At 35.5% G+C, this 14398-nt stretch overlaps 1 protein-coding gene across 4 annotated transcripts in view; it reads right to left on the bottom strand.

Moving 5' to 3' along the window:
* CACNA2D1 (calcium voltage-gated channel auxiliary subunit alpha2delta 1) overlaps positions 1–14398 on the bottom strand; it is a 498341-nt gene that overhangs the window by 124533 nt on the left and 359410 nt on the right. For all 4 annotated transcript variants that reach the window (XM_054495187.2, XM_054495190.2, XM_054495188.2 and 1 more), the window contains exon 7: positions 14019–14150. In XM_054495187.2, the coding sequence (XP_054351162.1) occupies positions 14019–14150 (132 nt within the window). The remainder of the gene's footprint in view (positions 1–14018; positions 14151–14398) is intronic.

The raw sequence follows: 14398 nt of genomic DNA, 5'->3' as shown, positions 1-14398 counted from the left end.
ATATCCAGAACCTATTAGAAGATCAAATTTTCTGTACTCAGCAATGTCTTCAAGTAATCCACCATGGAGATGATGGAGATGATGGAGATGAGGATAAGCTAAATTTAGAATCTAATAAATAAAACATACCAGTATTAAGAATTATTTCTAGACTAAATTTTAGGACTGAGGTGGCTTGCACAAGAAATTTGTTGGTGAAAAGAACAACAACTGGAAGTCATCTGGGCATTGTTGTTGATATTATGTTACTAACGAAACCACCAACCTGATCTGCAGAAATGTTTTAGTTGAACCCTAAAGCAACTTTTGGGCTCTAAACCTGCACCAGTAACAGCAAGCGATAAAAGCTGTTTAGCCTCAAGCACACCCCTTCAGATGTGTCACAAAGTGTTTTAGACAAGATAGTTACTCCTAGAGAACGCTACCAGAAACAGTGAGATGAGCTTACCAAGAAATGTAGCTTTATGTAAAAGTAGGATATCTTTGTACTTCTTGCCTGATAGAATGAGATAGGGTGAATGGGTCAGGGATTGTTCTGTATTTCTCACGCTCATTTTACAGATGGGAGTTTTCATCAGTTACCCAGCAGACATGACCAATGAATATTATATATTTGGGCAGCAATGGGAATAGGGTAGAGAAAATAACTGGCATAATGCTGTATTATAGGTAGTCAAATGAGGAAACATCCTACCTGATGGAGAGAACTGCATGTGACCCAGAGATCCTGGATTTTATTCATTTGTTGAGACTTTGAATCATCTATGGGGAGGAGCTGAGTATGTTCTACACGTGGGAAAAAATGGTATGCACATATAATTGAAATGCCAGAAGAATGGACTGTAACAGGGCTTCAATATGCATTTCCTCCTCCTTCCTTCTAGTAACAGTCCTCAGGACTGCCCTGCCAGAAACTATACTTTTCAGTTCCTCCTGTCATGATGTAGCCATGTGATCAAATTCTAGTAGACAGGATGTGAGCAAAAGTGATATATGCATGACTCTTCAATCACTCTTGTTGCCTTCTACTAATTTTCCCATCTTCTTTTGGCCTCAAAAGTTTTATGGTGGTATTGAGCCCATTTTAATCAGACAGATGAGGACAACAACCTAAGGAATGGCAGATAGCTGAAACCTCAGTTGCTGGACAACATCATGGACCAGGGTTACCCTAAGCACTGGTTTACCTATTCGGTAGGAATTTTTCCTGAGAGTATTTTTTAAATGTTTCTTTTGTTATATATTATTAAGTAATTGAATCAGCACCTTGATACAGGTCAGGACTTTTCTCAATCATGCCAACATGGGTCAAGTATTACAGCTATGAGAATGCACAGGAGGCAAAATCTTCATGTGGTGTTTTGAATAACTGATGGAATACAATTGGAATGTTCGTAACACAAAGAGATGATGAATCCTTGAGGTGATGAATACCCCACTAAACCTGATGTGATTATTACGCATTATATGCTTGTATCAAAATTATATACCTGCTATGTGCCCATAAAAATTAAAAATAAAAATAAAAAACTTAAAAAAAAATCTGCTTCACTGTATTGCTCTCACTCCCATGTATTTTCAGGAGAGTATTATTTTGTCCCCAGGAAACTGCTTATTGCTATATAAGACTTCTAATGAGTCCCAAATAAACGGTCCCAAGTAATCAGTCACTTTTGAAAAATAACAATCATTCCCAGATGAAATTTTCAAATGCTGAATGTCTAAAGCTTTATGGCTTAGAACCATCAAGGAGATTCACAAGCAGAAGATAAGACAGGAAAGCAAGCATTCCAGGTGAGTAAATGGTAATATGAAGAGTCCATTCTCTTGTCATTTTGAAATTGTCTACCCTGGTTGGACCTAGCCTAGTGTAGAAATTAAAACCATGAATTTGGGAACCAGCCTACCTGGATTTTTCACTGGGTGCATGAATTTGGATAAATTAACCTTTTTTCAGTAAAATGGGACTAATAATGCCACTTACTAGGATTATAGCTAAGACTTAATGAATTTTACACATAAACACTTAGAAGCACAGTTGGCACAAAATAAGCACTCCATTTACAGATACCTGAAACAGCATCACTGAGCCACTGGAACTACTTATAGATTATAGATATTTAAAAATAGATTTTTATAAGATATGCTTAGATGTTAACCACTTAAAAACATGTTCCTGTGACTGGGGCTTGAACATGATACTATTTCCCCATCCCATTCCATCTCCCTGATGCAGGCTGGTGTTACACAGTCCATAAAACTTTCTAGGAATCTAAAAACTGACTTCATGATATTACCCTCAGAAACCTCATGGAGAATACTGACATAGATGAGAGGACAGGATGGGCAAGATGTACAGACAGGGACCTAGAACGTAGTAACTCTATGTTCCTTAACATTCTCCAACTGCTTGTTCTCCTTGTTTCATTTTTATTTAGAAACTGATCCTCTAAAATTCTACTCCAAAACTCTCTTTCAGTTCTAGTACTTATGATCTTGACTTGTTTATCCAGCTTAAAAAATACCTATTATACACTATATGCACGGAACTGTGTTAGGTGACACGAGGCATACATATATGTAATTAACTATCTCTCACTGCATAGATTGAAATGGTTTTTAAAATGGCATATGCAAAATAAATTCTGGAAGAAGGTAAAATTCGCTATCTATTGTAATATACACAAAAACAAAATTATCTGAGAGAACAAAATAAAGAAAGATTGCTTTGGGGCAAGTCTTCATATGTTGGTATTTTATTTATTTTAATTTTTTTGAGATGGAGTTTCACTGTTGTTGCCCAGGTGTGAGTGCAATGGTGCAACCTCGGCTCATTTTAACCTCTGCCTCCTGGGTTCAAGTGATTCTCCTGCCTCAGCCTACCGAATAGCTGGGATTGCAGATGCCCACAACCACACCCGGCTAATTTTTGTATTTTTATTAGATACGGGTTTCATCATGTTGACCAGGCGGATCTCAAACTCCTGACCTCAGGTGATCCGCCTGCCTTGGCCTCCCAAAATGCTTTGATTACAGGAGTGAGCCCTCACTCTCAGCCTGCATTTTATTTTGAATGAATGATAAGATGCATACGACCAGAGATGGGCTCTAGGAACTAGGCACATAGAGACACAAAAACAAAAAGGCAGATTTGTAGAATAGAAAATAAAACAAAAAAATTAAAAGCGGAGAAAATGTAATATAGGGGTAAACAATGAAGTTTGAACTGAACATTAAGAGATAAAACTGGAGACGTAGACTGAGTTAGAATCTTTAGATGGTCTGAATGTCATGGTAAGAGAGCCAGATGCCATTAACTAGACAATGCCAGCTTGTATAATTCACCAGAGAGCTGATAATCTAACTCTACCCCACATCATTTTTATTACTTTTTTATTTTTTGAGATGGAGTCTCAGTCTGTTGCCCAGGCTTGAGTGCAGTGGTGCGATCTAGGCTCACTGCAACCTTTTCTTCCCAGGTTCAAGCAATTCTTCTGCCTCAGCCTCCTGAGTTGCTGGGATTACAGGTGCCCGCCACCATGCCTGGCTAATTTTTGTATTTTTAGTAGAGATGAGGTTTCACTATGTTGGCCAGGCTGGTCTTGAACTCCTGACCTCAGATGATCCTCCCTCCTCGGCCTCCCAAACTGCTGGGATTACAGGCATGAGCCACTGTGCCTGGCCCTCCACATCATTTTGAAATAATTTTACTAGCACTTTGTTTGCATTATATTTTAATGTGTTTACAAGTTTTCCTTTTCATCCACCTGTGAACTCCAGAGAAAAATCTTCTCTTACTGATATTAGAATCCTCAGGATATCTCAGTTTCTTCAGAAACAGGAGTTCTGCCTTGTTGTTATCAGTCTTTCTTCCTTTGTCCAGACTTAATTACACTGATTTAATCAAATAATTTTGAATTTTAATTTTGTTTCTGGGCAGTGAGTCTCAGTATTTAGGATATTCAGATGATATCACTATATTGGTTGGAGAGTGACTTTGATATTTCCACTGTAATATTTCCAGAAGTTTTTTTTTTAAATTATACTTTAAGTTCTGGGGTACTTATGCACAATGTGCAGGTTTGTTACATAGGTACACATGTGCCATGTTGGTTTGCTACACCCATCAACCCGTCATCTACATTAGGTATTTTTCCTCATGCTATCCCTCCCCTAGTCCTCCATTCCCTGACAGACCCCAGTGTGTGATGTTCCCCTCCCTGTGTCCATGTGTTCTCATTGTTCAACTCCCACTTATGAGTGAGAACATGCGGTGTTTGGTTTTCTCTATTTCCAGAAGTTTTCTCGAACTTCTTATAAACAATGGACAGAAACCCATACACAGATACATGGTATTACAGCCGAGGATAAATCACCATAATTTAAAAAAAAAAAAAAGCCCTAATTACAAAGTGGATTACTGGTAATACTGAAGATGCCAGATAACACACTTAAAACATTTTTACTTAAAGGGATATCTGTCTGTCAGCAGGAGTAGCAGTCAACAAGGAAAAGTCAGGGAGTTAAATGAAATACTCAATAAAGTAAATGGTACACAAACATTTAATCCTTTAGATGTCCCATAATGCAGTCATTAAGTGACTTGGAAATAAGCGTGAGCACAGTAAGTTCTATGAGGCAAATGTTGGGGAGGATTTACTGAGAAATAATGTTAGATATGTGCTACATAGACAAAAACATGAAGTCTGACAGAGAAACATGCTTCTTATTTTTGTAAGCAAATAAATTCAATTAGATGACAATAATGACATCGCTAAAAACATAAAACAAACTGATTCTATGGGAACAAGTTTCCTAGTTCGGTAAGTGAAAGTCTTAGATGATGGTGATAGTGATAGATTTCTTTAAAAGTTTATATTTAGCATATCTGAGAAAGTGCTTGAAATGTGATTTTTTGAGAAAAAATCTTTAATTTTTCATAATCAAGTACACTGAACATAAATGAATTACACAGCAAAGATGTTCTATGCATCTAAAAATGAATGGCGTAAGTACAGAAATTTGGTAACACATAAAGAAAAAAGAAACAGATTGAGAGATATATCTTAGAAGTTGAAAACAGCTAAAGTTTTTTAGCAACTTATTTACATATTTTGCATATAGTGTTATCCCCATTCAAATTACAAGTGGCTCTCATTTTCATATTACCATCCTATTTACCTACTCTAATCTGTGAGAAATAAAATCAATCATTTAATCAGTTTAGGTATGACTGAATCCTTGGTTGACCATAAGGTGAACAATTATTACAACCCTTATCTGTGAAAAATAAGACAGAATCAGGTAAGAGATAAGGTTATACAAAATGCAACAAAAATGCTACAGAATTGCCTTCATAATCAGGATGAAATCAGAATTTTAAAACAGTATGTCATCCTTTTGTGTATGTGTAACATGCATCCCCACACAACACAACTGGTGGGTAGTATATAGCAAAGAAAACCACGTAATACGAAACCAGTGCTTGAGCGTAAACAGAGCTATTTGTACCCTCTTGTCAACACCTCAAACTTTACTGTTCTAAGTTAAACTCATCACTTTACTCCCAAAATAAAAACTTTTGATTTTTAATTTTAGTAAACAGCTTTGATATTCTTATCCATTCAACTAAAAAATGATACTCAACTGACACTCTACATCAGTCATTAAATTTATGTTTTTAAAAAATAAAGTCTGATATCATCATTTCTATTTAAGAATTCTTAATTCCTCTTTGATCCCTTGTTCAGATCTTTAAAATTCCACATCTGACCATTAAAATAGCCTATCTTCTGGTCAAGCTTCCCCAAGTCTTTCTCCTTCTAATCATAATATTAAGTGCTTTAATCATTGCATTACAGTGCCCAAAATGTTTCTGGTACTTTGCCTACACATTAAATCCCAAACCATTCTGGCATTCAAGGCCACATAGTCTACCATTAATAAACCTTTTGATTCAATACTACTTTTTCTGTAACAAACTATTGGATTAACTGACCTCACTAGTCTCCAACAGTGGTTGTTCATCTCCTTATATTTTTATTTTATACCATTCTTCCCTCCAGAAACATTTTGCCTTTTCTTCCTCATTGACTTGGTTTTCAATCCAAAGTTCATAAACCTCTATACGACTCTAATCCACAATTACCTCTTCTTTTTCAAAATTTCTATAGCAAATCTATTGCTAGTCTATTTAAGTGACTTGGCATTTAATCATTTAATAATTTGTATTGCAATCTAAATTTAAGATGTATTTAATTTAGATGTATAAGTTTTGACTACCTAATTAGATTTAAATTTTCTAAAAGGCAGAAACAACTTGTTGTTTTAAAACACAAATGTCCACATAGTAACCATAGCAGAGATGCTTTTTGTTCCCCAATATCTGTTTTCCTTTTCTTACTTAGTACAGCCCCCTGCCATTTAGCTGGATATATGGCTGTTTTGAAGGTAACTATGACCAAGAGACCACTAAATTCTGGCCAGAAACAAATGAAAGAAAATGCTTTATGTGATTTCTGGGAAGTTCCCTTAAAATGGGGGCACACAAGAATACCATTCTTTGCTCCTAATAAAGAGCACAAGTAACAAAGATAGACTCTAAGGCAGAGCCCATGCTCAGAGAATGACAGAGTAATGAGATCTGGGTGCAGACCCCTTATTTGTGTAGTTTCCCTACCTGCCCCAGTCTATGTTAACTCTCATTGACATGAGTAAAAACCAAACTTCCATAGTGTTAAAAATCACTATTATTTTGGATTTTCTTCAACTGGTAGCCAGTAAAAGTCCTAACTAATACACTGGACTTTAATAATTATTAGCATAAAATGTAATAAACACTTCAATTTAAAGTTTATATAATGATCAACAAATATATACATTTATAGTTGAACTATGTGTCCATAAACAAACGTTAAAGTAAAAAAAAAAAATCAGGCATTTTTAGAGAAAACTAAAAGCAGTATTTCTATAAATACTATAAATATTAAGGCTCCACTGCTATCCCATTTTCTTCTAGTTGGCTAAAAATAGATGGAACGCTTCGTTTATGACTAAACTTTAAAAAGTATTCTTTGGACTACCTTGTCATCTGCTATTTGATGCTTAAAATATTCCTAAATTATTGTTCAAAAAGTGGTACACAATTTAAGAGCTATTGGCTACCTGTATGGAAAAAAAAGTCACTCCATATACTTTGTAAGAGATTCTTTTGCATTTTATTCCAGCAAAATCCTAGCAGAAATAGCAACAAGAAGATGTCTCTCAGAGGTCTAGTTTACATTAACTTAATACACATTAGGTTCCTTTATTATAAACTCATAGTTTTGAAATTAACAAATGAGGTAGGGCAGAGAAAGAACAAATAAGACATTAAGTAAACATCATACAGAGATGAAGTAGATTTTTAGTTTTCTCTCTTTTTTAATAAATACGACTAATTGTCTAAAACAAAGAGTAAGTGCTGGCTACATTGGCATTTCAATGAGCCACTGATTCCTAATAACAATTCCAATTACTGCAACAATTGGTACAATTTCAGGAGATATTAACAGGTGAAATGACCAGTTTGTACCTATGGTTTTTATGATGCAAAAGAATTCACAAAGTTGATAGCTATTGAAAGCAGTTTTTAATAGCTTTAAAGTTAATTTATATAAATAAGTTAAGAGCTTCTAAAGGAAAGAACTTGCAAGATAAACTGATTTTCCGGTGAGCACATATTCAAGGAAGACATCATTAAATATGAGTTCCTAATCATATCTATGTCATGAGCTAGCTGTCTGACTAGGGCTAGTCACTCTACCTATCTTGCAAAACAAAGACTGTGGATGTAGCAAATGCTACAGCAGGCTATAAGCAGATAAAATTAGTGCTTGCTTTAGAAATCATTTTGTTCAATCATCCCAAGTTACTGATGAAGAAATACATACAGAAATATAACATGACTTAAAGTACAAAGTGACGGTGATGACGGTTTTTATATGAACCTAGAACTCCTCATAGTCTACCTATCTTCCAAGGAGAGGAGAAAGAGGAAGAAGAAAGAGGGTGGAGAAAGAGGAAAAAAAGAAAAAAGAAGTGAGAAGAAAAAGGACAGACACCAATGATTTTCATAGCTTATTTCCATATACATCAATGAAATTATAAAGCAGGTTCATGTTCAGTCCAAGGACAGACATTAAGAGTTTAAATCTCCATTAATTACGAAACTACTGTTTTGAGTCAGCACTGCATAGGTACCTTTATATTATGCTAGCCCTAGAGATCTCACTGGAAGTCAGTGTTTCTATGTATTTTAAATAATCTGATAAATAAAAATCATGAGAGTACTCTAACTTTCCCCTACATCTGGGCAATATGCTCCAAACAGATTTAATGCTTCTTATTCTCTTAACAATTCTACCATCTAAGCATTGTTATCCTCCTTGTTTCACAGCTGAGGTCAATGAGGATTTTCCAAAGGTCATCATCATACAAAGTATACTGGTGGAAGTGGGGTTTACATTCCGGCTATCTGGTTCAAGAATATAATTACTGTGGAATCTAAAAAAGTCGATCTTGGCTGGGTGTGGTGGCTCACACCTGTAATCCCAGCACTTTGGGAGGCTGAGGCAGGTGGATCATCTGAGGTCAGGAGTTCGAGACCAGCCTGGCCAACATGGTGAAACCCCGTCTCTACTAATAATACAAAAATTAGCCACGCATGGTGGCGTGCATCTGTAATCCCTGCTACTCCGCAGGAGAATCGCTTGAACCCAGGGGGCAGAGGTTGCAGTGAGCCGAGATTACACCACTGCACTCCAGCCTAGGCGACAAAGTGAGACTCTGTCTTAAAAAAAAAAAAAAAAAAAAAAAAAAAAAAGTTGACGTCATAGAATACAGAGTCTATAACGGTGGTTACCAAAGACTGGGGTGGTTACAAGGGAGGAAGAGATGGGGAGATGTTGGTCAAAGGATGCATAATTACAGTTAGAGAGGAGGAATAAATTCAAGAGATTATATAAATGGTGACTTTAGTTAATGATTATCTATAGACCATAATAATAACTATGTTAGGTGAGGCTTTGTTAATTAGCTAGATTTAACCATTCTACAATGCGTGCGTGCGTGCGTGTGTGTGTGTGTGTGTGTGTGTGTGTGTGTCAAAACTTATACGTATTATCTTTCAATTAAATTTTTAATTGTTTTATTTTTAATTATTATGGGTACAAGTACTAATGGGGTTAAAATATATATATGTGTATATATACACGTGTATATATACACGTATATATGTGTATATATGTATATATGTGTGTGTATATATACACATAATAAATTGCTCACCTGCCTCATGGTATGCGACTCTGCTTTAAGTAGCATATTAATAATCAACAAGAATATTTTTTAGCCTCTATTGTAAATCAGAAGGTTCTAGTTCCTGCAAAACATTTTATTTTCAATAGCTCTGTGGCAAGTATTCGCTTACAAAAATAAAAATAGGTAGCTTACAGAATTTAAAAATGAAAATTATAAAATTCTATATATCTGGATGAATAGGCTTTGCTTGATCTTTACAATACTGTGAAGTAATGGGGAAGCTGACTTTCCCATATTACAAATATAGAAACTGAAAGCCTGAAAGAGAAGGTTGATGAATTTAGCAAAAAGAAATACTAGACAATCAGTTAACTTTGAATTTCAATAAAAAATAAATACCTTCTTAGTAAAAGTATATCACAAATATTGCATGAAGCATACTTACACTAACAAGTTATTCATTGCTTATTTGAAATTTACATTTAATTGGACATCTTTTTATCATATCTGGCAGCCCTACAGAAAAGTGACCTAAGGCCATCAGCTATAATCCATCTCTTCTGACCAGTTTCACTATGTGGTGTTATTGCCTGACTTTATGGCTCAGTCATGTTTAGATTCCTTCCAGAGTTCTATTTCAGTTTCCTTGTCAACTCACTGTAAGCTTCAATTATGTTCTTTAATGTCCGAGATAAAGAGAAAGCTGCATTTAGGCAAAATTATTCTAGTTGACATGCACTATTGTAGAAATGCCTACTGTTTCCTATTTTCAAAGTACTTTTCATCATATTATCTCATTGATCACAATAACCCCCGGGGATAAAATGAGGAGTTATTAATGTTCCACTTTTTCAAATTTAATGATTAGGTCTCTCAGAAAGTTTAGGAGACCTACCTAGGTTCTCACAGCTAGTAGGGAGAGCCTAGCCTGAGGGTCAAGTCTTTTCATGTAAAAGTTCAATTAAGTAGAAGTAACGTATGTGCTGTTGCCATTTATTGTTAAGATAATTAAAATACTGAAAGAGTATTTTTGACCTCTGGTTTAACATACAGTAAACAGAGGTGAGTCCTTCTACATTATTTTGCTTCTATCAAAATGATATGATCAGAGAAGTATATATAGTCTCCCAAAAAATTTTTTAATCATGTCATTTCAACAAAGCTGTGTTTTTGTGTTAAAAACAGTCTTACAAAAACAGAAACACAATCACCCACTTTTAAAATTATGACACTGTCTCAATGTCTTTACTAAATACTTGGTTCTATTATATCATTATTGTCATAAAGAGCAACTCAGTAACAGATTCATTAAACTAAAATCCATTCAAGTGTATTCCCTAGCAGTCAAGTGGGCTATTTTAATGACCCTCCTGTAACAGGTAAATGAATTCAGCCTGTTATTTGGTGAGTCATTTTGCTTGCCAAACTCTTACTTAAAACCTAGGTATTGTGAGTGGGCACATGGTTGCTTCCACAGCTAATGTTTTGGAAAGATTAATGCAGGACTTTTCTCAGTCACTTTGCCAGCCAGAGACCTCCGGCCAGTGATGCCCCTGCCCAGGCCTTGCTTGGGTCCGGGTTCACCGCAGGAGACACCCCATCTACTGTGCCTGCTGGTCAGCACATGGCCTGCACTCCAGCGTGGATCCCACAGCCACTGCAACTGTGCACCCAGCCTCTGGTGGGAGGGGGTGTGTGAGCAAATGAGTGCAGGCTCTGGTCCACCATTCCAAGTGCTGGCACAGAAGTGGGCTCTGTGCGGGGCTTGCGGCTAGACCAGGCATGTCATAAGTGACTCTCATGGTGGACTCTGGCACCTCGAATGAGGAAACGTGGTGGCGCCCAGGCAGGGGTGCCCTGACCCCGAAGCATGTGTTACAGCATGCTAATTAGTTCTTTAAGTCCCACCATCTGCAGCCTAATGGACGGTGGCAGGTTAACAACTCTGTCAGTCCCTTGCTCCTCTCTGGCCCATGGCTCTGGGGCTGGCTCAGCCCTGACACTGCTTCCTGATTTGTGGGGCAGCTGTCCTCCACCAGCAGAGGGCAGAGGACCATAGTGTTACAACTTTCTTTGTACCCGCATTTCGTGGGTTCTTGTCACACGTCCAAGAAGAATGAGGTTATGAGGACAACTGAAGGGTGGGGAGGGCAGAGAAGAATCTTATTGAGCAATGAGAAAGCTCTTAGAGGAGAAAGAATGTATGGGTCATCCCTCTACTTAATGTCAGGTGGTATCTTGCTCAGTGTGGTTGAGTCTGGGGCTTTTATGGACTCAGAATGGGGAGTTCATGTTGATTGGTTTGTAAGCATGCAAAAAGGCTAAAACAAAGGCACATCTCAAAGGTGGGCATGACAGTGTAAAAAACCAATTAGGAAAGGGTACGTATATGTAAAATAGGTGAAGGGTGGGATCAATCAGAGGAAAGCACATCAAACAAGAAGGGAGGTTCTCAATCTGGTCCAAGAATTTACCCGGGACTTATAGCTAGGCTTTAAACTGTCATCAGCTTGAAGGTAGTGTTTCACTGGAAACCCATCCAATCTTCATAGATTTTTGTCTGTCTCCTGCCTCTATCAAGACCACATGAATTCTGCTAAATATCTAAATATGTTTTCCAAAATGAAGTGAACAAATGTCAACACATTTGAAAATACATGATTAGCATTAAAAAATTAAAGCCATCATCCCTCAATTAGCATTTGAAATTAAAGAATTACAGAATATGTTTTATTAGTAATTTTTGAAGTTAACTGCTATTTGTTAAAAGAGTCATTTTTGAAAAGGGTTCATAATACAACTTATCTTTCCATCCACCTCTTGATCCCCATGTTTTCTCTCCCATTTTGCATGCATTCTTTCCTTCCTCTCCTCTTCTTGTTTTTCTCTTGTAACCCTTTTCTCTCTTCCTCTACATCATTTTCTCTCTGATACTGGGCTCTTGATTGCTCATTATCATCCTAATTTTCTTTTAATTATCATTTCCTTCTTTCCCTTACTTATATATGGAATATTGTTATGATAAAGGATATATGAAAAGACTTGAAATCTACATAATGCTGTAAGTTACTGACAAATATATTCTTATATTTGTATATTATAGGATAGGACATCAGATGTCTATTTCCTATATTTTAAATTATATCAGGTCTTATAATTTATAAATGTTGTATAAGACCTGATATAATTTTAAGGTTTATTACATCAGGTTTATTATGCGCATGAACAGTGTTGTCTTTTTCCTTTATGTTGTCTTATATAAGTATTATTTAATACTCAAATTTTAAGTCTTCTGATAATAGTATTTAACATGTTAATAAACTAACAAGATTATGTTTAGAAGGGTTCTACTAAAGTGAACAATATTCCATAAAGGGAAAATTCCACTATTATAATGATAAACTATGTAATATATTCCCATCAGATAATAATACAAATATTTAATTATAACTCATTTTTTCAATATTTAAATCAAACTTGGCTTTTCCTAGTGTGTTGGACTTACGCGGAAAAAAATTATTACTGATTTTACCATCTGGCATCTGCAACCCTGCAGAAGTTATATGGTTTTTACCTAATTTGAGTACCATTTGGTGCATTGATATCCAGATACTTTCATTCATTGCTAGAATATTACAATCCAAACTTATGTATTTTCTAATTTTTATTTCACCGTTATTTACTGCTGTGATTTTTTATATGAATAACTCAATTTGTTAAACATGTTTAGGACACCCAAGTCTCAAGAAGTATTATGCTGTTTAAGGTCATACTGTAGCCATTTAAAGTCAAATTACCTAGCACGTATCCCATAACTCAGATCATGTTTGATAAAGAAAATGCATTTTATGTTTTTCAGCTTGCTCTAAAAAGTGGAGAAGGTAAAAACACCAATAGACATTTCACTTAAAGCGTTTTCAATAGGTTTTCAGGTTGTCCTAGGAATTAATTTTTCATTTTGTTATAGAAATTACTATTTCTCCTTACTCTTTTGTATAATACATATTTATAAGAAGATTTTTTCACTTTAACATAAAATATATTCATCTTCATTGAGTATGTATGATCACTGACTGAGATGCACTCAGAAGTAATATAACCTGACACATAAGAAAAAACTCTATTTTCTTTGTGATTTCATTTTATTTCTTGTCCTCCTCATTTTAACAGATCCACATCTACTGATTAAAGAAACACATTAAACTTTTGTTACAAATTTCAATCACAGACCTAAAACTGAAGATAAATATTTCAATTAATTTATAAAAATTCAATTCAATTCTCTAATGTGACTCACAGCTTGGTGCATGCTGAGCAGCTGGGCCTTTATCTCAGAGCTGTTTTAAGATTGATGGTAATTTCCTGTTCCAGGTATATACCTAAGGATACCTGCTCATGGTCTCACAGCAGCATGGCCTGATTCCAGGTACCAATAGCTCCAATTGCTCCTTAGGTATTTCAGTTTAAAGTGACTGTGGCCAATCTAAAGCCATGTAAAGAGGAATATTCTTTCCTTATAAAAGTAGTGTGATATGTACCATAAAACCTAAAGTATAATAATAATAATAATAATAATAATAATAATAATAATAATAAAAGAAAAAAAAAAGTAGTGTGATATAGTCATCTTTTTCTTACAATATCAGGGAAGATAACAGAGTATTCTCCAGAAACATTGAGGCTGGAACTTGACAATGATTGAATCACTAAGCACCTACCTGGATAATATCGAGCCAGGCCAGTGGCACTGCCAAAAACCTGCCACAACAATGAAGGGTCTTCCTCGCGATTTTTTTTGAAAACTTCATCTAAGGCACTTGTCCAGTTGAGTTCATTTAACACAATTGTTGCTAATGAAAAAGAGAGAAACAATTACTTAATTCAAATTTGTAATTAAAAACTGAATGTCTTCATTTATTTACAAAATAATATTAAATATGTTCATTGTTCTACCTATAAAATAACTAATCCAGTGATTATCAACAAGTTTTTGACATTTTAGAGGACAGTCTGACTGGATCTACTACCAACATGTACATAGTATTCATTGAAAGATGTTTTTCAAGAGGTTTATACTCTGGAGAGAATTTCTGAAAAC

The sequence above is a fragment of the Pongo pygmaeus genome, chromosome 6 (genome assembly GCF_028885625.2).
Source record: "Pongo pygmaeus isolate AG05252 chromosome 6, NHGRI_mPonPyg2-v2.0_pri, whole genome shotgun sequence".
Lineage (NCBI taxonomy): Eukaryota > Metazoa > Chordata > Mammalia > Primates > Hominidae > Pongo > Pongo pygmaeus.
Note: the sequence above shows the minus strand (reverse complement) of the source record. Positions and strands in the feature narration are given on the sequence as shown.